Source organism: Pseudorasbora parva, chromosome 23 (genome assembly GCF_024679245.1).
Source record: "Pseudorasbora parva isolate DD20220531a chromosome 23, ASM2467924v1, whole genome shotgun sequence".
NCBI lineage: Eukaryota > Metazoa > Chordata > Actinopteri > Cypriniformes > Gobionidae > Pseudorasbora > Pseudorasbora parva.
The window spans coordinates 7,477,880-7,505,281 of record NC_090194.1 but is presented as its reverse complement, the minus strand read 5'-3'; the positions used below and the strand labels follow the sequence as shown (position 1 = coordinate 7,505,281).

The following is a 27,402-nucleotide window of genomic DNA, read 5'->3' as shown; positions in this document are numbered from 1 at the left end:
TTTCTTTTACTCTGCAGTGTTAGTTCTTGCATTTAGTTAAAATGTCAAAAATAACAGTTTAATAACAATTATGTATCTATAAATGAGAACATAAGAGGGATTAATGTGTTTGGCTCACAGTAAACTCAAGATGGATAGCACATAATTATGACTATCATTAGAATATGTGAAGAAAATCAGTCATTTCAAAAGTGGCTTTGAACAGTAATTAGATACAAATGATTTCTAATGCCTATTATCATTAGGCTCATCATTAGCAGTAATTGTCGTAATATTAATGAATATGATGACAACGCACAATGTCCCAGTTCACAGTGCTATTCAATATTTAAAGGGTTAGTTTAGCCAAAAATGAAAATTCTATCATTAATTACTCTCCTTTATGTCAAACTTCATTCGTCGGAATGCAGAATGAGATATTATCGATGAATTTCAAGTGCTTTTTGAGCCGTCCATAGACAGGAATGGAAGAAATTGTTGAATAAAGTCGTTATTTTGGGGGGGAATGTTTGCGCACAAAAAGTATTGTTGTCACTTCATAACATTAAGGTTGTACCACTTTACTACCTTTCAGCCTGGCCTTCCAAAGATGAACGAAGGTCTTACGGGTTTGGAACGACATGAGGGTGAGTAATTCATCACAGAATTTTAATATGATTCATAAAACAATAATTGAACCACAGATAAAAAAAGATAAACATACAAACTACAGTTTTGGAGGCAAACAATACAATCAAAAGTAGAGTTGTATTTTAAGCAGAAACTGTTTTATTTATTAATTTTTCGCTCCATTGAGGTTTATTTCAATGTCATGATTTTAATTTGTACAATTGAAAAGTCTTTTCTATTAAAAAAAACAACTATAATAAAAGGTTTTAAGTGAATAAATTCATAAAAATGTACTTCAGCAGAATGATGGATAGTTACAAGCTGCATAATTTAAAGTAAACACAACAGCCAAAGCTTTGCTGATCCTGATCAGATAAAAACGCATTCATGTTTCAGAATGTAAGCACCACAAAATATCATGTGCACGACAAGCTCAACGACGAGGCTCATACAGTATATATTTAAAGAAACAATATTAACAGCTAGGGGGAAAAGAAAATGACTAATGTCTCTCTTTGCAACCACCACCATTCCAAGTACCCCTTCTGAGTTGAAGTGGGGTGTTTGCCACACAGATTTAAAATATTAATGCACTGATTTGTAATGTGTAAACGGTATGCGGTTTGTAGCAAAAGTGTATTTTCAGGAAAAACACACTATTCCCTTTCACTTAAGCTGGATCTCCAGGCACAGCCTCCGTTCATCTCACTGTCTGAGTTTGGAGTGACGCCTGACCAGTCTCATTCTTCGCCTTGTTCCTGTGTTTTAGTCCACAAACACACACATATGATAAAGTTGGGTTAGAAAATAAAAAGGTGGTAGAACTATTTTAAAGTATTTTAAATTTTAATCTGTATAAAAAGGGCAAAAAAATGACTTCAAACACATCAGATGTGAATGAACTGAAAAGCATACCTTGTGGTTGTCTGACGGCGGCTCTTTTTTGAGAACGCCCCTCTGAAGGAAAAATAAATGAATTAAACTTTCAGCATCAGATCCTTCTTCGTATCATTCACATCAAGCTATGAAGCCACTAACCCTTGATGATTCTGGTGATTCTCTCGGTTTCTGATTCAAAGAGATCTGGATTGTCTTTCAAAGATACAATCTTTGAGAAATCTGGAACTAAAAGAGGCATACAATTAAATTCAGTAAATATTCAAATATATAATATTACACTCAATCATTATCTACAACACAGGTTCTATAGAGAACATTAAAGGGTTCTGTTAGATGCTTCATATATAGAACCTTTTAGGGGTTCCCAATATGGAATAATTTTAAGGATTTCGTTTTGAATTTTTTTTACCCGGTATTTCGAATTGTGTTTGGGGGGGAGAGCGCCACGCCACGCCACCTTGTCATCAAAAATTAACTGCGATAAATGTTGCTTAACTATAATGAAACTGCTCTTGATAGATTCCTTGGGTCATGCCAAGAACATAGATACCAATTTTTAGAACTCCTGATGCTCACAGCCGTGCAGTCATGACGTGTCTCGTTCTTTGTGCTTTGCCCTGATGATTGCTGGTGGCAGCTACTGTATATATATTTTTAATTTTAATTACATTTTATGAATTAAACAGCTCGTAAACCCTTTATCACTAGAAAAAAAATGAAATAACCTATTAACATTAAAGTATTATGGAATAATTTAAGACATTTCTCCTTAAAGGGTTAGTTCACCCAAAAATGAAAATTATTTAATTAATTAATCACCCTCATGTCCTTCAGAACACGGTGAAGATATTTTTGTTGATAGCTGATGGCTGAGAAAGGCTTCAGATAGGCCTCCATTGGCATTCAGTACATTCCCACTCACAAGACCAATAAAGGCACTAAACACATCGATAAAGTCCATCTCACTACAGTGGCTGTACAATAATGTTACAATGCGACGAAAATAGTTATTGTGCGCACAAAAATCTAAATAACGACTTTATCCACCAAGTTATTGACCTGAACTCGACGCATGCACGAGAATATGACGCAGATCCGCTGTTCTACATGACCAAGAAGTATAAAGTCATTATTTTTATTTATTTTTTGCGCACAATAACTATTTCCGTCTTATTGTAACATTATTGTACAGCCACTGTAGTGAGCTGGACTTTGTATCAATGTGTTTAGTGCCTTTATGGGTCTTGTGAGTGGGAATGTACTGAAGGCCAATGGAGGCTTATCTGAAGCCTTTCTCAGCCATCAGCTTTCAACAAAAATATCTTCATCTGTGTTCTGAAGATGAACGAAGGTGTTACGGGTGTCCAACGACATGAGGGGGAGTAATTAATGAAATCATTTTCATTTTTGGGTGAACTTAACCCTTTAAATAGAACTTTTTTAGCATAAAGTGTTCTTTTAAAATTGTGTCTGGAACTGTAGGGTTCTATATTAAACCTAAATGAACCTTTTTTTTCTATGAGTGTAACGTAATTGATATTATAACTGATATTATAATTCTGATAGTGATAACTGATAATCAAATTCTTTCATTTTAAACAACACAGCTGAATGTAGGCTAGCCTAAATGTAGGCATCAGCAAAACATTATATGTACAGCATAAAAAAGTGTCACTTTGAGATTTTATAAAGATTTCACATCTTTAAGGTTAATTCATGTTTTTAATATCGACTGTCCATTTAATTAAAACAACAACAAAATCTGTAATATCAGAAAATCAATCTTACCTTCAATGATCTGCGGTTCTGGCTGAATTACTCTGGTAATAGTGGTTTCCCCTGGTGCACCTATAAAAAGATGAACATTTGATATGGTTTAAAATTTTCAACCCCACCATATCACTATGTATTGATGTATTACTTCTCACCTTCAGTGATCTGATGCTCTTTCTTGATTACTCTGGTAAAGGTGGTGATCCCTGGTTCACCTTTAGATAAAGATAAATCTATGACACAAACATCTGGACAAAACCTATATCATATCATCATTTGCTTTATTAGGGCTTACTTTCAACCACCTGGGGCTCTGGTTTGATTACTCTAGTTATAGTGGTGATGCCTGGTCCACCTTTGAGAGCAAGGAAACATGAGAACATAATGGATGAACAAACTTCTGGGCAAAAGTGAAAGGAGCCCTGAGCCAAATCAGTGAGTAATAGTCAATAATGAAAGCCTTAATCTCACTTTAACTGTACTGTTTAAAGGTTCTGGAATAAAACCGATTCTTTCTTTTAGCTAAATCATCAGTGCGATCTTGCCAAAATGAATCAAAACCATAGGGTAGGAACTTTAATCAAAACTATCTGGAGTAGAGCCATGGGAAAACCATCAGGGCTTTATTCTGTTACGTAACTAGGGATTGTAATCCATGGGCATAAAATTAGACAGACAAACAAACATTAAACATTACTAAACAAGGATGAATCACCGAGTTCACAGCTGCTCTCAATAAAAACGCCAAGCTCTTCAGGAATCTACAATAGAGTCTTACAGATCCCAAGCCTTTCGAAATCATGAATCAAATCAATGTTTGGATCAATGGCATAAAAAAACAATACGGGAAAGAACATGGTCATTACATATGCCAAGGATTATGGGTAAACGTGTTTGGCAGCAGAGAAAGATATATCGGAAAAATGTGTGCTGAAGGGGAAGACTCAAGAACGGTCACTTGGTTCAAGTGTAAATGACTCACTGATTCAGTGTCAATGAGTTTAATTTGTTCAAAATACAACATTAATCTTCAAAAACAATTATCGCATTGAATCCAGGTCAGTGACGTTACTGGTGACTCATTTTCGTTATTTTAAATAAAGCTGAAATAAAATATACTATAAATATTAGATGAAAAAACACACTGTTATCAATGATGGCAATTATCTAAAATTAAATAAATTACTAAAATTAAAACAAGGGCAAAGACACAGTTACATACACATATTAATATAACATTATATGAAGATGTCATGTATATGAAAAAAAGTCTATCATGCAGTTAATATCATATATTGGGTTACTTTTATCATTTTAAATAAATAAAAAATATATAATATAATAACCAAAACTCTCTTAGACCAACCTCCCTGAGTGATTGCATCAGAGATTTGTTTGATGTCTTCCTCCCGGAGGATGTGTACGTCACCGCCTTGAAACGTATGTGCGTTGGTTATATCTACAACATATAAAATCATAAGATTTGATATGGCTGTGCCACATGAATCCCAGAATAGAACAAACTACTTTGTTTACAGTCATTCTAAACCAAACTTAACAGGTAAAGTATGGATAACTTGTCTATTTTCGACTTGAACATGTTGAGTATCTTTCTAATCCAGTTCTTACTGCACTAGAACCAATTCTCAAATGCTTATTTAAAACAACTGGACATTTTAAAGGGATAGTTCACCCAAAAATGAAAATTCTGTCATCATTTTCCAAAGAGTTGATGGACCCCATTGACTTATTTTTTCCTACTATGGAAGTCAATGGGGTCCATCAACTGTTAAGTTCTCTATATTCTTCAAAATATATGTTGTGTTCAACAGAAGATAGTAACTCGTACCGGTTTGGAACAACTTGAGGGTGAGTAAATGATGACAATTTTCCTTTTTGGGTGAACTATCCCTTTAACTCTTAAAGGGTTACTTCAGCGATTAGCATATGGCTTTGTATCAGTAGAAACCCTGGAGTATAATCAAATGATTGTGCTTCTCCCCCACCCTCATATCCCCCTGAGATGAGAGATTTATGCATTTTATGTCTGGAAAAATTCCTCCCGTGACGCAAATTGACGATATTTGCGTTATCTTTGGAATGTTTGGCCAGAGGCTAAAGACTACAGCCAGCAGAGGGAACCATTTTCTGCATGTTTTCATGGGAAAGATCACACTCACAGCACAGCTCACAGCTGCAGGCATTCATTTAAACGGATGTTAAGCAATGTAAGTGTTTTAACTTCTCAAATTAATTTCTATGAAAGTTAAGCTTCCAAAGGCATGAACTAAAAACAGGTGTTGTGAATGTATGCCGGGAGTGTGATCGCGATTACCTCAGCTCTCATCACGAGAGCTCATTAGCTCATTTATGACGTTAAATGTAATCTGACTCCTAATTTGAGTTAGTGCTGTAAGACCAGGGCCGTGTTATCCTAATGGGCAACATGGGCTGCAGCCCAAGGCCCCGAATACCAGGGGCCCCCCGAGACAATTCTCTTTTGCGTTATCCTTTTTTGGCGGGATCGAGGTAATTATGCGGACGTTGAGCATCGTTATCACACACCTGAATCGAGTCACAGCGGACACCTAGTATATCGTCACCTCAACATGTCGAACAAAAATGTAAGAAAATATGACAGTGGCAGGGGCGGATCTACCGGGGTTTCAACTGCCACCCTAAGAAAGACCATTGACACCTCAGCAGGCAGCTAGTGTATCCCAAATTCCCAATGCATAAAATAAAAATTGTTCCTCTACCGAGTTACATTAGCAGCGCTTCAAATGTGATGAATAGCAATAAAACACGTCTTTCCATTATTGTGTAGTACCCTAGTCCAACAAATGACTCCTATGAACTGCTCATATCTGCAACGCAAATAGTTTGATCACGAATAGATCGCCTGTTATATATTCCGTCCCAGTGTTAACGGATTACAGCTTTAACACTGGACTCGGATGCGGTCAAGGGAACCACAAAAGCTTAGCCCAGGGCCCCGCAAAGGCTTAACACGGCCCTGTGTGAGACTCACGCAGCAACTTGATCGTTATATTGAACAGACACATTCAGTATTTAATTGTAGTGTCTGTTCTCTTACTCAAACCAGTAGTTGTGGCTTTGGGAATGGCCTTGCAGCAAAGCATTCTGGGAATTGTAGTCTTTCATCCCCATGACAAAAATACATTTTAGGTCTTTTCTCAGTCTAGAAGGCACCAAATTCAAAAATAATTTCACATTTCTACTACATTAATGATCCAGTTTAAATACAGATTCATCTTTCCAGCGCTGAAGTACCCCTTTAACAACTTGGCCAAATTGTGATGTTGAACTATACAAGCAAATAAAGCTGTTAAAATGAATGACCTTCACCCATGATTCTCTTGATTTCTCCATCAGCATCAATTTCACCATCAGACGAGGCACTATGAGCTGAGCAAAAACAATGAAGGCAAAATAAATAATGTGTGTTTAAAAAAAAAAATCACCCTTGATAATTAATTTGAAGTTTGGACATACTTTCAAGTAGCCTTGTGACAGATGGCTTTCCTTCAACCACTCGTGTAACTTTGGTGACGCCAGGGTCTCCTTTAAGAACTTGTGTAACTTTGTTGACTCTTGGTTCTCCTTCAAGAACTTGTCTAACTTTGGTGACTCTTGGTTCTCCTTCAACAACTCTTGTAACTTTGGTGATGCTCGGGTCTCCTTCAACAACTCTTGTAACTTTGGTGATGCTCGGGTCTCCTTCAACAACTCTTGTAACTTTGGTGATGCTCGGGTCTCCTTCAACAACTCTTGTAACTTTGGTGACACTCGGGTCTCCTTCAACAACTCTTGTAACTTTGGTGATGCTCGGGTCTCCTTCAACAACTCTTGTAACTTTGGTGACACTCGGGTCTCCTTCAACAACTCTTGTAACTTTGATGGGACCTGTGGGAAAGATACAGATTCTGTCAGGTGTCATGTCAAATCATAATGGCCATGATCTTATCAACAATGTCCTCGGTACTTGTGAAAAAACGAATTATTCAGAAACATTTTTCTTTCTTGGCATAGAGTACAACTGTCTTATACACTACTTTTAAGTTTTTCCAATTGCAGCAAGCAAATTTCATTTCTGAAATACATTAATGCATTATGCCGAAGTGATATCAATCACATGTAAATGATCAAAGATGAGAATGGGAGTTAGAGCCAATGATCAATATTCACTGGCACTGTCAGAACTGTTAATAAAAACCAGGTTGGCCTTTCTCTCTATACACTGCAATGGGGGTCACATTTCGTGCTACTGCTGGATTCATAAAACATAAATAAGGATATTCTGCCAAAGATGAGAAGACATTGTGCACATGTGGCTGTGGATCAGGATTGTGACTTATTTTGATTATAAGGGATAAATGGCACTTTGTGTTTAACTCAAACAGCGTGTGCATTGAGTGTATATAATAAACACACACACACACACACACACACACACACACACACACACACACACACACACACACACACACACACACACACACACACACACACACACAGTACCGTTTAGGGTCGGTAATATATATTTTTTCCAGTAATCAATAAGTCTTGATTGATGAGTCAAGAAGTGTCTACAGGATTTTTCTATTTTAGTGTATTTAAAAAATAAAAATAACAATCCTATGATCGAAGCTGAATTTTCAGCATCATTACTCTTCAGTGTCACATGGTCCTTCAGAAATCATTCTACTATTTAACATGTCTTATCAATGTTGAAAACAGTTGTGCTGCTTAATATTTTTGTGGGAAAACAACAAATGTGATGAATTTTTTTAGGATTCTTAAAAAAGGTAAAAATGGCATTTATTTTAAATAGAACATTTTTTTAACATTATTATTATAATTATCATGAGGAATGTTCCCTTGCATAAAAAAAGTATAAATTTCTTTCAAAACAATTAATCTTACAGGTCACACAACATTTAAATAAATAATTAAACCATACACTTTGTTATAAAGGTTTCATTGTACTCTGTGTGGTTTTAAAGACTGATTGGAGCCATGAAAGATGCACAATGCGATAAACGAATGACACATGTGAATGTTTCACTTTAACATCAACTTATTAAATTAAGCCGCACAAAGACTCTAAATGACTTGCCTTTCATTAGTCCCATCTGTATTTAATTTAAACTTATTTTGTCATTAAACAATCTTCCATGGAAAAAGTTTGTCCTTCATTTACAAATAAATAAGAGTCCCGCTATGGGATTGGGTCTCTTACAGGGTACCCTCGTACAGGGCAAAGGTTCCAGCAAATCTAGATCTGACCAGCGTCAGACAATTCATCAAGACTTGTGATTGTAAAGTAAAGCCTTTAGAATTTTAGATGCAGTGTATATTAGTGTGTGTATATATATATAATACACGACCAGGCATAACATAGTGACCACTGAAAGGTGAAGGGAGTAACACTGATTATCTCTTCATCGCGGCACCTGTTAGTGAGTGGGATATATTAGGCAGCAAGTGAACATTTTGTCCTCAAAGTTGATGTGTTAGAAGCAGGAAAAATAGGCAAGTGTAAGGATTTGAGTGAGTTTGACAAGGGCCAAATTGTGATGGCTAAACGACTGGGTGAGAGCATCTCCAAAACTGCAGCTCTTGTGGGGTGTTCCCGGTCTGCAGTGGTCAGTGTCTATCAAAAGTGCTCCAAGGAAGGAACAGCGGTGAACCGGCGACAGGGTCATGGGTGGCCAAGGCTCATTGATGCAAGTGGGGAGCGAAGGCTGGCCTGTGTGGTCCGATCCAACAGACGAGCTTCTGTAGCTCAAATTGCTCAAGAGGTTAATGCTGATTCTGATAGAAAGGTGTCAGAATACACTGTGCATTGCAGTTTGTTGCGTATGGAGCTACATATCTGCAGACCAGTCAGGGTGCCCATGCTGACCCTTGTCCACCGCCGAAAGCATCAACAGTAGTCACGTGAGCATTAGAACTGGTGGATGGCCGGGTGGCGTGTACGTCGCTTACCTGGGGAACACATGGCACCAGGATGCACTATGGGAAGAAGACAAGCAGGCGGAGGCAGTGTGATGTTTTGGGCAATGTTCTGCTGGGAAACCTTGGGTCTTGCCATCCATGTGGATGTTACTTTGACACGTACCACCCACCATAAGAATTGTTGCAGACCATGCCATGTACACACTTTGGAAACAGTATTCCCTGGTGGCTGTGGCCTCTTTCAGCAGGATAATGTGCCCTGCCACCAGGCGAAAATGGTTCAGGAATGGTTTTGGAGTACAACGAGTCTGAGGTATGGTCTCCAAATTCCCCTGATCTCAATCTAATCGAGCATCGGTGGGATGTGCTGAACAAACAAGTCCGATCTATGGCCCCTACCTCACAACTTACAGGACTTACCACAGCACAGCTTCAGGGGTCTAGTGGATTCCATGCAGCCTTTTGGCAGCAAAACAATTTGACAATTACAATACATTAGTAATACAAAATTGTGTGACTGTATTTATTTATTTTCAAGAAGAAAGGTAGCTCTGCTCAGTTTTCATTCAAAAGCTTCAATTCACATCAATTCTATTTCACATTTTCTGAACTTGACACTCCTACTCAACCGACACTCCTACTCAACAGGTAGGTCTTCTGCCATGGTCTGAGGTGAAACCCTCTCCCTCTCTGTCTCTAATGGCTCTTTATCTGCTGTATCTGTCCAGTGACTGCCAGAGGAGATACCAGTGCTGGTTCCAGCCAACAAAACAACATGTGCTCACTCTCCTCTGGGTCTCTGTGATGAATCGGTTTACTTGGAGTTGCAGCTGAGGCGAAGTTCAGGCTTGTTGTTGTATTGAATAATGATTGAGTAAACACGTAATTGTACAAATATCTAAAAGAGCTTCTGGGAATAATCATCTGGCAGAAAAGGGCATGCCTGAGGAGCTCACTATTACTTATGGACATAGAAAGGGGTTGAGTAGATACCAAAAATAAAAGAAAATAAATATGATGTAATATGTTTTACCTTTCTCAATGACATGTGTAGTTATAGTCCTCTCTGCAAGGGGAAAAACAATATTTATTAATAAAAACCATGTCAAATATAACCCACATGTCCTTGATGATGTTATGTCATGTGAAACTGAGAGGGATGAAACTGAACTTACTGATGAATGTAAGTGGAATCTCACGGTAGGTGAATCCAGATTCAAACTATACACAAATAAAATATAAATAAATAAAATAAAATAAAACCAACTGATAAAACAGGATGTGCGACTGTACGCTGATATACTGGACTGTGACGGATCTGTTGTATAATATGAGTCAGTGATCAAATATGATGTTTGTTCTGCTGTACCTTCAGCTGCATGTATTTGATGAGTCTCTTTAGCAGAATAAATATGTCTTCACTGCCAACTGGCAGATCTGTGAAATGCAGTAAAATCCTTTATTAAGCTTTGGGGACTGTGTATTATGTCTCAGGAATTGTACAGTTATATAAGAGTGGGAAAAAACATGTACATTGAAGATGTAGTCGATGCAGTTGATTTTGACTTCAAGGTATAGTTCACCCAAAAATTTAAATTTGATGTTTATCTGTCTACCCACATGGCATCCAAGATAAAGGTGACTGATTCTTCAGTAGAACACACAGATTTTTAACTCCAACTGTTGCAGTCTATCAGATAATGCATGTAAATGATAACATACATAAATGAGAGTTTAAAAAAAGCATAAAACATGCACAGACATATTCAACATAAACCCTGAGGCTCGTCACAACACACTGATGTATTAAGACACGAAACGATCAGTTTGTGCGAGAAAACAAACAGTATTTATATATATATTTTTTTACCTCTAATACCTTACTATGTTCAACAGCCTTCAGCGCACGATCACTTCTGGTGAGTGAGGTCAATATACATGATATGGTGTGAAAATATGTGCGAGAGATCATTCCGGCACTGGCATAAACCAGGCCAGATCGTGTACAGACCTGTTACCGGAAGTGACCATGTGGGGTATTTGAGGTACAAAATGACATGAATATTGTTCGGGATTCTCACACAAATCATGATCATTTAATATCTTAAGACATCAATGTGTTGTCATGATTCATGAGCCACAGGGTTTAATATGGATTTGTGCATGTTTTTTAATGGGTTTTTTTCTCATAGATTTTGCTACGACTGGCAAACTGTAACAGTTGAAATTAAAAATCTTCATTTGTATTCTACTGAAGAAACAAAGTCACCTTTATCTTTGATGCCCTGGGAGTAAGCAGATAAACATCAAATCTTCATTTTTGGGTGAACTATCCCTTTAATGCATAAAAGAGTTACACTAAAATATTACATCTTAAACATCTTAAAGATATCTAGGTAACACTTTATTTTACAGTGTCCTTATTACATATTTTACATGTACTTCTCATAGTAATAACAGTAAATTATACATAATTACAAGTAACTAACCCTAAACCAAACCCTAATCCTACCCTAAACTTACAGTAAGTACATTATTATTACTCAGTACTTAAGCATATAATTACACTAACAAAGATTTTGTATGTAAACACATATTCATGGCTTTTAATACTATACCTTGAGGGTATAATATAGTCTTCACTACATGGACCACTCCATTGGATGCCATAAGATCGAAATCTGGAACCTCCACTGAATTTACATGGATGGAGTTGTTAACCTGTGTACAAGGTGGTGTTTATCATTAAATGGCTTTTTGAAAATCAATCTTTGATTGTATTCGTCTGAAAGAAGAATGTCATATACACCTAGGATGACTTGAGGGTAAGTAATATATTTAAAAATGCATAAAATAATACATTTTATTATTAAAATTGAATACAAAATAAAATAAACAACAACAATGTTGTACTCCAAGATTCATGTGAGCCTAAATGGGATGATCTTACAAAACCCTTTGAAACACTTCAGCACATGTGGACAAATTCAACAGCTGGACATCATATGAAGAAGTCACTTCCTAGCTTTGGATATCTCTTGATTAATGTAAATGTACATTTACTGTGCTGACTTCTGTTTTTGGCAAAGGAAGTCTCTTGACATTAGGAGACCTATTGTTCCAGCTTTTAGAGGGAGTTACGAATGAAGGCGTTTCTGAGATTTGAGCTATGATGATTTTAATTGATGGCAACAAACTGTCTGAAAGAATGACCGTATCACCTAGCAATGCTCTAAATTCACACATAAAAAGCCCTATGCCATAGACACTCTGTCATACACAAACATACAAAATTTGTCCTAATTAGGATGAAATGATCACGTATGTTTTTAATAATAAAGTCAGTTTCATACTCAATGTTAACCTGCTGGTGTGATTTCCTGTAAAGAATTTGCGTGAAAAGTCTGGATTTGGTTCAAGGAATTTTTGAGAACAGACACAGGAAACTTGCGTCTAATTGCATTGTCTGATGATAATCAGATGTCAGGTCCTTCCTCTCTTGCGCTACAAAAACATTAGTATTGGACCCAATTTAAAAGTCATTCTTTCAGAGTCTAACAGTTTTGTTATGGAGTGTGCAAATTCCTTTAAACATTAATTATGCAACTAGAAAAGCGAATTATTTGACATATTTTAACAATCATTGTTGGGAAAATACAGTATTTAATCAAATAGATTTGGCTTGTTAGCTAAAATCAATAAAATCATATCAATGTACTTACAGACAGCACTTGAAGGTTGTTGCCCTGTATGGTCTTGAGAAGATTAGTCACTCCACCCTCCAGTCCTCCATTAATAAAGACCCCTTTGCTAAAATGGTAGAGCAGGATTGCCTTGAGGGCATTGATGTCACCTGGATAAGAGAATAATCACTGGTCACCTCTGAGGTAACAGACCAAGCTGAATATTAGTTTGAACATGTTAGAGGGAAAAATGGTTTACTTTTTAAAAGAGCGATGTCTTCCTCTTTCAGAGTGGCAAAGGCCTCATCCATAGGGGCAAAGAGTGTGTATGATCCCTCCTGCTTCAGGAGGTCTGTCAGTCCAGCACTCTCCATCAGAGACAGGAAGATTCTGGAACGGTTCAGCCAGTTAATAAATCATATGTACTTTAATATGGTAGAAATTTGTATATATTAAAGGGTTACTTCAGTGTTATAGCATTAAGCTTTGTATTTAAACTGGGTCATTACTGTAGTATAAATGTGAAATTATTTTTGAATTTGATGCCGTCTAGACTGAGAAAAGACAGAAAATATATTTTTGTCTCATGAGGATGAAAGACAACAACTCCCAGAATGCACTTGCTTTACTGCCCTACAAAGCCACTCTTGCCAAGGCTACTGGATTACTGGATCATTTGCCCACCGCGTTCATTTTCATAAATTCAGTTCAGTTAGAGAACAGACACTACAATTAAAAACTGAATGTGTCTGTTCAATATAATGTGAGTGAGCCGAACGAGAGTCACGGCACGAACACAGCAGGAGTCAGATTACATTCTTCACTCACAGCGCATATTAAGTCTGGCCTGTTTTCAGTTCATGCCTTTGGAAGCTTAACTTTCATAGGAACTAATTTGAAAAGTTGAAACACTCCCTTTGATCTGCCGTTCTGTTTACATGAATGCCCGCAGCTGCCCGAGCCGAGCACTGTGAGCACGATCATTCGAATATACTCCTGGGTGTCTACTGATACAAAGCCATATGCTAAATCGCTGAAGTAACCCTTTAATAAAATAGTAATCATTTTCACATCATGATGATAATCTTACTTAAATCGTCCTTCTTTCAAGAGCAGCTCATAGATGGTCGTCTGCGGCGGCTGGATCAGGGACCTCATGAGATGAAGGACTCCATTACTGCCTTCTCTGCTTCCTCTGACCATACATGCATTCTCAATACACACAGCCTAAAACACACACACATGAGGAGAATTAAATGATTGTTGTGTTTTGGACATTTTGTAGAGTACTGAGAAACAATAGTCAGACAAGGAGAAATTTCTGGTCTTACCTGAAGCAAATATCCAAGTGTTTAAAAGTTAACAGAGCAATAAAGAATCCTACAAGTGGTTGTTTACACAGTAATTGTTTGCAGGTACTCAATCTTTCTCTATGTCTCTTTCTTTTTCTCTTAAACAAAAACAATACAAGTCTTTGTTTCTCACCGTGCGATAAATAAAGACTCGGAGCAGTTTTCCTCCAAGGGTCTCGAGCAGCTGGCCGTTGTAGAGTTCATTCAGAGAGACCTTGTATTTCAGGATGTGGTTTTCCAAAATAATCTTCAGGAGGCGCTGATCCATGGACATTACCTCATCTGCATGACATGTGATCAGGAGACATTTTAAGTTATTTTGACATTTTAACCAGGACTTAGTGGTATTCAGAAGTGTAATATTCAGTCCAAAGTGAAGATAAAAATACTTTGGATTGAATATTACAATAATTGATTGAATAATGGAATAATTGAATTATGGATTGAATAAAAATGTCAACAATTCGGTGTGGTTTTCTCTCTATATGGGTTGCTGTGTATACATTAATGAGAAAAAAAGGACTTAAATGATTTGTGCAAATGGCTGCAATATAACAAAGAGTGAAAAATGTAAGGGGGTCTGAATACTTTCCGTACCCACTGTATATAGGCCATATGTATGTATGTGTCAGGCCTTCGCTCCCCATGTACATCATTGAGCCTTGGCCAACCATGACCCTGTTCACCCCTGTTCCTTCCTTGGACCAATTTTGATAGATACTGACACTGCAGACCGGGAACACCCACAAGAGCTGCAGTTTTGGAGATGCTCTGACCCAGTCGTTTAGCCATCACAATTTTGCCCTTGTCAAGCTCACTCAAATCCTTACACTTGCCCATTTTTCCTGCTTCTAACACATCAACTTTGAGGACAATATGTTCACTTGCACCTTAATATATCCCACTCACTTACCGTGATGAAGAGATATTCAGTGTTAATCACTTCACCTGTCAGTGCTTGATAACATTATACAGTTATCTCTACAGAAACGCCATGTATGAGTCATGAGGCCAACTCACCAGAGAAGGCTCCATTTAGTGGGGCGAGAAGAGTATATTCAGTCTCAGGCTGCATGGCTGCAGAGAGGCCGAGCTCAGACACCATGTCAGTGAAGATGCTCTCAGATTTGTCCACAAGCTCAATCACCTGCTTGGCTGCAAAACATGCAAAATATACACAACTAATCACAACTTCAGACTGAGATTTAGATGTTATTTTAGTGCATAATAGTATGTTTGAATATCTGCTATTGCATGATATGTTAGTGTGATTGTTTTGGGTGCGCTATCCTTTTAAGATCAAATAATGTCAGGAATGAACCCAGAAGGCATGTATAGAGCCTCACCTGAGTCAGGCATGAGCACCTGGTCGATCAAATGAATGACCCCATTGCTGGTGACAATGTCCTTCTTCAGCACCATCTTGATACCATTGACTGTAAGGCTCTCACCATCACATCCAATCTCAATATTACTGCCCTCAAGAGTCCCGTAGATGGAGCCAGCCATAATGGCCTCAGAGCACTGCACTGAGCTCAGGAGGTGGTACTTTAAAAGAGCTTGGAAAAATAACCAGAACGAGAGAGATAAAGAAAGGTTAAGTGACAGATAAGTGAAAGATAAACAGTTTGGTGACCTAAACTGTTGAATTGTCTTCATCATCATAGTCCAGTAAACGTCAGGCTATAGGCCTCCAAAGACAATTAAAAAACACAGAAGCTCATGTTGACTACTGGGACATCCGCCCAGTTCTTCCTGTGCGGGGGCAATCTGGTGGAGAGTTAAGGCTCTTACATCAACTGTGATCTGTGATATCACATTCCCAGCAGCTGAGCTTATTTCCTGCATCTGTTTAAACAGTAAATGTATGTGCATTTGACCACTTTTAAGTGCCTCGCTAAACCAAAACCACTTTCCTAAAAGACACTTAGGCCCCTTTCAGAATTACCTTATTTTAATCTTTCTTTGCAATATGGGCATTTGTGTCAAGTTTCACTGTTTTGAGCTATATAACAATGATTAATTTTCTGTGGATATTGTATCCAAACAGTTGCTCACCTGTCTAATAAAACATAATATATTAAAGCGTCTCTGGTGTTTGGAAATAGAGGGTAAAGTGGGTATGATGTCATTAATAGGCAGCGCACGGACACGGTCCGTATCCTGGCTTATTTCTCTGGATTTAAACATTCTTGGAAACATTTGCGATGATCCAAGTACACAAGTTCTGTTCGAGTGGTTTTTGAATATTTGAATCCAAAAATATATATTTGAATCCTTACATATTGTGCCTTTAACTGGCTTTATATTAATATTTTATTTTAACATTATATTTTATATTTTAATTTATTTCCTCAACAGCTGTCACCTTTATTAAAAATCATATGAGGGGTTTTTAAAATCTTAAAAAAGCTATTTGGATTTCTTTAATGAATATACAATTTTTTTTATGTCAAACTCTAAAATGTTTTTTTGGGTTGAAATAGCTATTTGTGAGTAAAAAATTATAATAATCATTAAAAAAATCTTAATCATTCACTGGTCATAAAACGCTTTAAGCATTTACATTTGTGCCTTTTGGATTGTTTGCCTGAATGGATTATTGAGGCCTTTTTTTAACCTGATCTTATTCGTCCTACAACTTAAACTGCAGGTCCACATCAAGTGAGCCATTTGGACAGGACACATCCTGAAAACATAAAGCCAAAGCATCTCGATGGTGGTTGGCCCAAATATAGCTCTTAAACCCCGCCCCCTCCAAGTATTCTAATGGGACGTTAGACAAACTAAACAATCAAATTACACTTCAAATTTATTTTATCCAAAGTGGCTTTCTATCATTTTAGGTAGTTTTTATCACGCTGATGTAAGTTCAAGTGTTCGTTTGGTTTTAGTTAGTTATATGATGCTATAAAAGCATTTTTTTTTTTTTTTTTTTTGATATTGCGGCTCTACTTCCTACTCTCCAGCAGATGCAAGTACCAAATCAGCGGGGGCTTCACTTTTCTACAATGGAAGATAGTTAAGGGGAATCATCCATCTTTTCTACAATCTATGGGACAGGGCCAAGGATCCTGTAAGAGCCAAAATTTATGTAATTCTGGCATTATACTGTACATCTGTGTGGTCCTTCTAGCCTAAAAATTTAAGTAGACAAAATACAAAAGCAGTCTGTTTTGTATGCTATTGGCCAATAATCCCAGAACCCCGATGCCTGCTCTAATAATTTGTGTTTTTGCACACTGAATTCACATCAGTAGATTCCTCAGATAATTATCCTCAGAAGACATTTGTGTTAACATCAAAGCTAGACTTTGCTTTGAATAAGGGTTATTTTCTTATAACACTTTTCCTTTAATGATAATCTAATCTAAAAGGTCACACAGATAAGATTAGTTGTAAAGAGACCCTCTTTTTAGCCAATATTTGCTGTCTTTTCTTTGTGAAACCGAGCCATGGGAAAACAGACGTACTTCTGTCTGTTACAACACTTATAATTGTCTGACCACAAAATACCGAAACCTTTTCAACAGAATGCGATGAAGTATTATTCAACATCTAAGCATTTCCCATCCTGATAGACGTCTTGACCAAACTTGATTTTGAATCCCGCGTTGCTGCGGTCAGACCTGCTGTTTGCCCGCCGTCTGAGAATGTGGCACTGCTTGGATTGGACTGCATTTGTGGAGTTTACTTAAAACATGAGGTTGCTAGTCTTTCAAAACTTTGAGGGTGATTATTTCATCCTGTGCATGTTTTGTGTGTCGGTAAGATTTTTAAAATGTTTTTGAAAGAAGTCTCTATTGCTCACCAAGGCTGCATTTATTTGATTATAGAAATAACTGTAATGTTATTTTTGTAAATGTAATGTTAATATTATAATAATAATGTTTTAAAATATGTTATAATATACAGTAAAAATTTTACTACTGTGAAATATTACTACAATTTAAAGTTTGCAGTTTCTATTTTAATGTACTGTTAAATGTAAATTATTCTTGTGATGGCAAGCTGAATTTTCATCTTCATTAATCCAGTCTTCAGTGTCACACGATCCCTCAGAAATATTATAATATGCTAATTTGACAAATCATTTCTTATTATCAAGACAGTTGTGCTGCTTAATATGGTGGTGGAAACCATGATACTATGAGGATTCTTTGATGAATAGAACGTTAGACAGAACAGCATTTATTATTTGTAAAAGTCTTTACTGTGACTTTTGATCAATTTAATGCATCCTTGCTGAATAAACACCCCCAAACATTTAAAAGGAAGTGATGAAGACTTTAAAACCACAATAGCAGTATTTCTGTTAGTATTAATATTAGTTTTGTAATGCATTAATTGAGACTGCAAACTGAAACCACTTGAAAATAGGAATCCTTATGTTTATACTTTCTGAATAATGTTCTGTGGTTGTGGTCTAAGTTAAATGTTTACCTTCAAGTACAGTTTTGTCACTCATAATTCTCTCCAGGGTGTCGCTGTTTATTTTATCAAAGGCCTCGTCGGTTGGAGCAAAAAGTGTGTAGTGTCCGGGCTTGCCCAGTTGGTCATGGAGACCTGAATTCATAGCAACCATCTATAAAATATGTTAAATAAAATGTTAAACTCACAGAAATCATATGCCAAGTTCAGATAGGTTCAGCAAGCCTCCAAGGAGTTATCATCATATTCATTAGCCACATTCATAATAACACATACGTTCAGTGTAGAGAGCTCATCCCTGTTTCCAATCACATCCTGTATCGTTTGGCTTATGGCGCTGATGACCCGATCAATCACATGCACAACTCCATTAGTGGCCACCTGGTTGCCCTGAATGATCCGGGCACAGTTCACAGTGACAACCTGTAAACCATTGAAACAGCAGAAAGAAAGTTATACAGGTTTGAAATGACATGAGGATGATGATATAATGGCAGGCTCTTCAAAGTGCATTTCATAACAGTTGTGACTTATGACTTATCCAGTATCACTTATACTAAAATTTAAATGAAAATAGAAACACAGAAAAGAAGAGAAAAGAGAAACATACTCCGTTTGGATAGTGATTGATATAGAGGCTTTGTTTGTTATTCATGGACACCAGGGTCATTTCATTCTTCAGGTCTTTAGTGAGAAGACGTTTGTTGACCATGTGATAGTGGAGTGCATTGTAAAGCTCAATCTGTCCACTGCTGACCAGGGCAGCTTTCGTTGCCTGCAAATATACAGAAACTGTTAAAATGTAACAGCTTTGCTCTGTGAAAAATTTTAGCAGAAAATGGCAGCATGACGGCATTATCCTCAATTTACTTCCTTTTAATAATTTCCATTCAGTGCTCCAAGTATGCTTATTAATGACGCATACATTTGATAACTGATTTAAACATAGCCTGCAAATACTCAAATGAAGTAGAACATGGCCTGAAACACGACTCACGGCATCTAACTCTTCCCAGGCATCATCACTGGGCGCGAACATTGTGTAAGATCCCGCTCCCTCGAGTTCTTCTCTCAGCTTCGATTGGTCCGCGTAGCGCTGGGTGATCTTGGCTTTCACCAGATCCAGGGTTCCGTAAACACTGTCAATAGGGGCCACTGGGTGGTGGAGCGAAATTTACAGGAAATAAGCACAAACAGTCTCATGCACAGTTTCTATCAAATAAATATACAGCACATAACGTCAGACGATGTGAACCTCAGGTCCACGTTCAAGACAAGCTCTGGCTCATTAACCTCATGTATAAGAACAGCCAGCTGGGTCTGGGTTTTGTTTAGAGAACAAAAACTAATGTTCTCCTCCACTGAACTCATAGCCAATGAATAACCTCACACTGAACCTGAGCATGACCTTAAACTGAAGTCAAATGTATTGTTGGCGCAATCCAGTTTACCAACAAAAATAACCAACCTATGTATCAACTTTTGACATGATGTGAATGTTAAGTTATTTGCGCTACAGACATGATTGACACCTCAAATTGTGCTGCTTGGCTTAGCAAGTAACTTACTAATAACCCATCAGCAAACTCAAAAGAAAATATAAATACAATTTTACAGAAAATGTAAAATGCCGAATACAGACCTGCAGGGCATCCACGCTTCCCTTCTAACTTCATATAACCTGGACAGCACTCATATAATATCATTCTGCATAGAATAAAGAGGCGAAGAAAAAAAAAAGAGTCAAATTATTGCAATTTATAAAAATCATATTCAAATGATGTTATTGAGATATGGTTTTGGTTAGCATTTAAAATATTTTATTCTCTACCTAATTTGTTCCTTTTAGCATGTCTTGTTCATTTTTAAATGTACACAGATGTGTCTATTTCAATAACATGTTTGTTCAACCATCTGGAGTTTTATCTGGATTTGTTTTGAATTTAGTGTTTTCTCTACGTTTTTGCAATTGTAAATCAAAATGCGACACAAACTGCATGCTAATATTCAATGGTACAAATAAGATACATATGTGATGTAAAAGTGTATCTTATTTGTAGCAAGTTATGAGCCACCATCATTATCTATCAATACGTAGAACATACCAATGAAAAGAAATTAAAAAAGAAGAAAATCAATATATTACAGCAAGACAACTTTAACTTCTCCTCAGAATACTTATACCCAGTAAGCAATAGCCATAATTTCACCATCTTGGTTAACTGTAGACACGATACCGGGCTATGAGTAACCCATATCTTGCCAAAACAACCTTAAATTTGGTTAAACTGTGTTTTTGCCAAATAACTTTTGAGATATTCCATCATATAAACAAAGTCACAATGTGTTTGGTTTAATTTCTTTGGCATGTTCATGTTCTAGATGACTAGTCTATTCTTGGGCTATGGTTAGAAATCCTTAATTTAGACCAAAATTTTGCCTTATTTTAGTCTAGATGTCAGAGCTGTGTTTGGACAGCTATTACTAAATGCAAAATTGCTTGCTGGGTATGTTTTATTGGTTCCACAGTATTACCTCATCTGCAAATCCTCAAGTATCTGACAACGTAAGAGGGCAAAGATTCAAATCTGAGCCAGGCCTGACAGAGAAAGTCTGAAACGTGTGAGGTCATTGCCTCTGGGCTGTTTTGACACCATCATGATTGATGTGTATTTTTAACATTAACTTCAACTGGTATCTATATAGTATATTTGGCATGTAGTGTGGAAAACTGTGAAGCATTCCAGTGGTTTATTATTCACATCAAGAGCATACAGGTTGATATGTGCTCTCAGAGGAAATGTTTTTTCTTAGGGGTGGCTCAGGTTAGATTTCATTCATCTTTGTTTTAGATGCTGTTCAGTAAATTCCTATGGGAATTCGAAATTTGATAAAAATTTAGACGGCATAATGGACTGCATTTATATAGCGCTTTTATCCAAAGCGCTTTACATTTTTGCCTCACATTCACCCATTCATACACCAACGGCGATGTTAGCCATGCAAGGCATCATCCAGCTCGTCGGGAGCAGCTGGGGTTAGGTGTCTTGCTCATGGACACTTCGTCAGGTGGAACTGGGGATTGAACCACCAACCTTCTGGTTTGTAGACAACCTACATGAACCACTGAGCCACTGCCGCCCAAACTTAGAAATTACCATCCTAACTAACAAAAATATGTTCTACTATGGATGTTTCGCAAATTGCAGCTGCACACCGTTCACCCCTCCCTTCTGAAGCACATAGAGAAGCTACAGTGGCCGACACAGGATAAAGATGTCATCTGAGCCAGCAAAGAGGAGCTAGTAGCTTCATTGACAGATATACAATAGAACACACATAACTATGTTTTCAGTGGTGTATAAAGACTTTAAATAATGAACTGCTATGTTTGTATTACCTTAGAATGAGCCATTTCTATCTACATACACCACGGGTGCCCATATAGTGAAATCGCCATTTTGCGCAGTAATGTTTCAGCAGTAGCCCTAAACGGACAAACTTCTCTAAAGAAAAGAGCGCTAGCTATTCTCTGCTATCTCAGACGACGACATCTTTGTCCTGTGTTGGCCACCGTAGCTGCTCTATTACCCCTTTTCCACCAGAATGAACCGGGTGCTAGTTCAGAGCCAGTGCTAGTGCCAGTTCTAAGTTGGTTAGACTGAGGAGCCAGAATTGGTTTGGCTTTCCACAGGCTAGAGAGTCACCACAGTATGATATCAAAATACTGTGTGAGTGATTCAAAAGCATAATGAGCCGTTTGCGCTCGCTGTACTTTGATGTCATACGGCGCAGCCCAGCAATGTCTTGGTGCTACTTAAGAACCCCTTTTTCTGGTTCGGAGCTGGTGCTTTGGGTGTGGAAAGACAAAAAAACGATTTGAAACCAGCCCTGCCTTGGTGGAAAAGGGGTATATGTGCTTTGAAAGGGAGGGGTGAGCAATGGATGATTGCAATTCGTAACCTCACCACTAGATGTCGCTAAAATGTACACAGTACACCTTTAAAAGCCCATTCACATCAAGGATGATAACTATAATGATAATAATAGTTCTAAATATCGTTCACAATATTAAAGAATAGCAGAGTTCACACCATAAGATGGTTTGAAACAAATTCATTGTAAAAGCACTATATAAATAAAGTTGACTTGAATTGACACCACAGCTATACGTATAACAATATAGAGAAATGATATCGCTGGAATCACTATTTCAGATCAACGATTTTATCCAGCTGATGAATGATCTTGCTGTAATGAGCTTGAGCATTTAAAGTGACAGACTTCAAAGCTTGTGCTTAGAATAAGCAGAATGATATTGTTCGCGCACTTCACTGGTCTGTATACTAATATAGTTATCTTTATAGTTATCAGTTTTTGGTGTGAATGGGCCTTAAGGCAATTTTTAATGGAACATTCAATTGTATCATTTTGTAAACATTATGGGAATGTTACTTTTGACACAATTAGTAACATTTAAAAACTTTCTGAGAATGTTTCATGTTAACTGGGATGTATGTGATGTATGTAAGATAATGATTTTTTTGTTTTTTTGTTTTTTGTTTTTTTTTTGTGTAAAAATTCCTCATTTTAAATTGAAATCTTTTAATGGCAGACTTTTTATTTTGGCAAATCTGAGGACAGTACAGATCTCCCTTGAAACTCAAGAGGAAACACATTTGGTACACTTAAAAGCCTTTTTCTCATGAAAAAAAGAGAAAAAATCTCAATTTGCTCTCTCAATGATGCACACTGCAATATTAAAATGAACATATACACAACAAAAAAAAGTATACTGCAAAAAATATCCTTCCCATGTTAAATATCTTATTTTGTAAAAAAGTATATATATATTTTGATTAATGACAGAATTTTCACTTGGGTGAACTATCCCTTTAAGAGTAAACAATAATTTGAATCTTTGCCACTTGCCTAATAGCTAAAGCTCTAACCTTGTATTTAGAAAAGAGGCTTTCGAACAGCTGTCTGCAGATGGCATGCATATAATTCTCCCATGACTAATGTCATTCCTTGTAGGCCTTAGCGAGAGATGTGTTTTTGAGAATTACCGTGACATGTAGCCCTGCTGTTCGTCAGATATGGTGGGAAGCACGCACCTGACACTGCACAGATTATATTTTTCTCTTTTTTATCATTATGATAGCGTCTAGAGGCGCAGACGTTGCAGCTGTAGTGGAGTTCATCCGCTTACACGGAACAATGTTCCCAGTGTCGATGAAGCAAGGAAAAAGAAAGCCAGCAGGACCATTGAAAGAGCCCTGACTCAAACTTTCCCCTAGGCGGCCAGAGAGAGACAGCAAGCTGGGCAGCTCGGGACCTACTGCTGCCCAGATTTTAGTCAGGAGGAACTGGGGGGGAGAAGCCAGTCATGGGTAGTTTTTTTTGTGCTTTTATTATTTACCTCCCTGTAGACACATTCAAAATTGCTTTCATGTGTTTTCTACAGTGACCAGAGCGGCTGCAGCCATACGGTTAATGCTGGAGAGTAAAATATTCATCCAAAAGGGTTGTATCTTGTCTCTTAATGAGTAATGAGTGTGTTTTAGGCATAACATGCAATAAATGTCATGTATGCATGTCATGCATGTCCCTGTGTGTGTAATAAGCAGAGTGTATGTGTGTTGTTCACCTCCCTACAGGCACATATTAATAACGTGCCCTATAAATAACACAAACAATACTACACAATTGACTTTAGACCAGGTTTTAAAGATCCAGATGCAGTACATCGCTGTTATATGGTTGTGCACTTAAAGTTTACACTTATAGTACATTACTCTTACACTTCTATATATATTTCTTTTATATACTAAAAGTGGTCCGATTTAGTCCCAAGCAGTATTGAAATAGCACACTTTCAGGTTAACTAATAGTACACTGATATTAGAATACTTTCTAAATAAAGTATACTTCAAAAATATAAATACTTCATAAAATGAACTTGCAGTATACTTCTTTTTCGTAAGGGCAGGTATGAAGAAGAATCAGTCCTTTAGGTTTCTGGACATGCTGCTGCTGCTTGATTACACACACACACATACACACGCACGCGCACACACACAGCACTATAAAAACAAACAACATGAACATTAACACAAATGACCATTTGTATCAACAAAGATATATGCAGATACATAAGATCAAAAAGAAAAAAAAGTACAATCAAACACAGATATTTCCTGAGGCCAAATGTTTTTCTCTGTTCTTTCACATACTGCAGATCTCTGCCAGTGGAAAGGCTGAGTTGAGCCTGCAAAGTTTAGCCTGCCAATTACTAGTCACCAGTCCCCAAGGCTTCCATCACGGTCTTATAGAGCCCAGAAACATGCTTACATCATCCTCTCAGCAAAGATGCAGTAAATTAGTGTGGCATTTGACAAAACAGAGAGAGAAGACACTGGAGCAACAATAAATATGTCATAGTCAGCGCACATGAGCTGCGGTTTATCTGACATAAACAAGTACAGTTAGATGCAGTCAGCTGACAACTGTTCTTTCATCCTGCTGCGAGCTGAGAGAAAGCGTTTAAAAAGTGTGATATGTTTTTGTATCATAAATCATCTCGCTCTCGCATTTACACTCTGGACCAGTTGGTTTGGCAAAGTTCTTGAATCATTACTAATACAAAACAACCAACCTGATCGTTATGAAGTGTACACAACAGTTTCAAATGCTTCCATTTCATTTACTATCCTCCCACACAGCAACATGGTGTAGGCCCAGATCCGGGCCACATCTGGCACATGTGGTTTACACGCATAACAAATGTGGGCCGACACTATTTGCTTGAACACACCCTACGGCACAGAACAAGCCTTATCAATGTACTCCATCACCATCATGACCCACCTTCACCCTGAGAACCACAGGCATTGTTTCACAGCGACCTCTGTCCTCTGGCAGAAACCTGGCTAAAGCAGAGAGTGTTAGAGTGAAAAGCGATGGATGACTTACGCCTTCTTGCCACAGATGGATTTCTTGTACCAGTTCCTGCATGTGCTGAAGTACTTTTTCTTCGTCCCCATGACCTGCTGTAAAGCGCACACATTGGGCCTGGAACAAAAGTGGTGGGAGAATGTGTGTTAAAAAAAAAAAACCTCTGGGGATGGTTGAAAACTGCAGACATGACCGACTTACATGCCACAGGGGTGTTCAATTAGGCAGGTGATTATACAGAAGTTCTGACAAATTGCTTGAAAGAGCTGTTTTATAGTCCTGAAAATTTGCTTTTTAATCCATTTATGGTTTAGAAATACATTTCTGGTTAATGAAAAATATTAATGTTAATATTAATAATTAATAATACAATATTAATAATTAAATGATATAAGATACACAGACTTCTGTAATTATAAAGTGAAAAGGTTTATCAAAATAAAAAATAAATATTTTTGGACCCACTTTATATTAGGTGGCCTTAACTACTATGTACTAACATTGTAATTAATAATTTGATACAATGCACTTATTGTGTACATACATGTTTTTACATTGTACTTACATTTAAAAAAAATACCTGCATGTAATTACGTCTATAATCAATTTCTGTAGTTACATTTGTAATTCCACAGTTGGCACTTCCCTTACACCTAACCCTACCCTTAAACTGACCCACACCACCACACCTGACCCTAACTCTACCCGTATCCCACCTCAATATCAGCAAAAGGGATTTGCAATACAATTGGAACACAGTAAGTACATTGTACTTTTTTTTTTTAATGTAAGTACATACTTAAGGCCAACTAATATAAAGTGGGGCTATATTTGTCTTGTAAAACAGAAATATTATATCAAAAATATATTTATAAAATCTAAAAATGTAATGTTTCAGATTAAGTACTAATTAAATGCACAATAATGTTTTTAAATCACAATAAAAATACTTTTATTCAAGACATTATTTATTTATTATATGATTGTATGTTAGGCTCATATTATATGTAAGATTAAAAAAACTTAATATAAGGATACAATGCTAGTCTGAGATAATAGATTAAAAGAATTTGTTTTTTCCTTTAAATTTTTTCCCCCATTAGAAATATTATGTCAGACTTATTTAAGTGAAAAGCTAACAAAAAAATAAAATACAAAGATTGAATTTAGTAACTTGGTACAAATAAAAATGGTGATATTATTAACAAAGAAACAGCACAAAATAATTGTATGTTTATGTATCATAATGCTTCTTGTTGTTTTAGTTATGGTTTAAATAGCATTTTGAGTCCCAGCATTTCACACATTTTAGTCTCACACATCCCACATTTTCCCCAGTCAGCAAAGGTGAACTTTTAAAACAGTCTTACCCTTCCTTCTTAGCCCTGATGCGGCTGTGTGAGACTATCTTGTCATAGGCTGAAGAATCCACCTGGTCCAGGGAAGAAAGTGCCAGGATGGTGAAGGTGGTCGTCAACAAGAATATCATACTGAAGAATATCCCCTGCAGACTAAACCCACTCAAAAAACAGAAGGAATGGGAGCGAGCAACAGGGAACCGGCCTTTATATCACCCCTCCCCTTCTCTTTCTGTCTCAAACACACACAATGACAAAGATTAATACAGAGAGAGAATCAACCTGCTTCCTATGGATCCACCCCCTCCGTGAGAACCCTGCACGCCTAAGAAGGACCTTCATACATTTACAGAGACA

General features: G+C 37.1%; 1 protein-coding gene across 3 annotated transcripts; it reads right to left on the bottom strand.

Annotated features, from left to right (window-relative positions):
* Nucleotides 1–745: 745 nt before the first annotated feature.
* postna (periostin, osteoblast specific factor a) lies at nucleotides 746–27,402 on the bottom strand. 3 transcript variants are annotated; one of them, XM_067433342.1, is made up of 27 exons: nucleotides 27,328–27,402; nucleotides 27,058–27,119; nucleotides 25,706–25,804; nucleotides 20,373–20,437; nucleotides 19,728–19,885; nucleotides 19,341–19,505; nucleotides 19,007–19,153; nucleotides 18,743–18,884; nucleotides 15,646–15,858; nucleotides 15,320–15,454; nucleotides 14,433–14,581; nucleotides 14,038–14,174; nucleotides 13,207–13,337; nucleotides 12,987–13,117; nucleotides 11,883–11,985; nucleotides 10,634–10,701; nucleotides 10,440–10,485; nucleotides 10,298–10,330; nucleotides 6,799–7,209; nucleotides 6,646–6,711; nucleotides 4,649–4,741; nucleotides 3,578–3,637; nucleotides 3,438–3,497; nucleotides 3,298–3,357; nucleotides 1,648–1,734; nucleotides 1,525–1,566; nucleotides 746–1,367 (listed from the first exon to the last, which is right to left on the bottom strand). In XM_067433342.1, the coding sequence occupies exons 1-27, from the start codon at nucleotides 27,385–27,387 to the stop codon at nucleotides 1,315–1,317; spliced, it is 2,976 nt and encodes a 991-aa protein (XP_067289443.1). In that variant the 5' UTR covers nucleotides 27,388–27,402; the 3' UTR covers nucleotides 746–1,314. The 3 variants fall into 3 exon arrangements, with proteins under 3 accessions (XP_067289443.1, XP_067289445.1, XP_067289444.1); XM_067433344.1 differs by having other exon boundaries at nucleotides 6,652–6,711; XM_067433343.1 differs by lacking the exon at nucleotides 27,328–27,402 and having other exon boundaries at nucleotides 27,058–27,234.

What these genes read in the sequence shown, in the direction of transcription:
- postna (XM_067433342.1), bottom strand. Translation starts at nt 27,387, where the DNA reads ATGAAGGTCCTTCTTAGGCGTGCAGGGTTCTCACGGAGGGGGTGGATC. An exon ending in GGTGGATCCATAGGAAGCAG is followed by an intron (nt 27,120 to 27,327) that starts GTTGATTCTCTC and finishes TCCCTGGACCAG; the next exon opens with GTGGATTCTTCAGCCTATGA. An exon ending in AGAGCATCAGATCACTGAAG is followed by an intron (nt 3,358 to 3,437) that starts GTGAGAAGTAAT and finishes ATCTTTTTATAG; the next exon opens with GTGCACCAGGGGAAACCACT.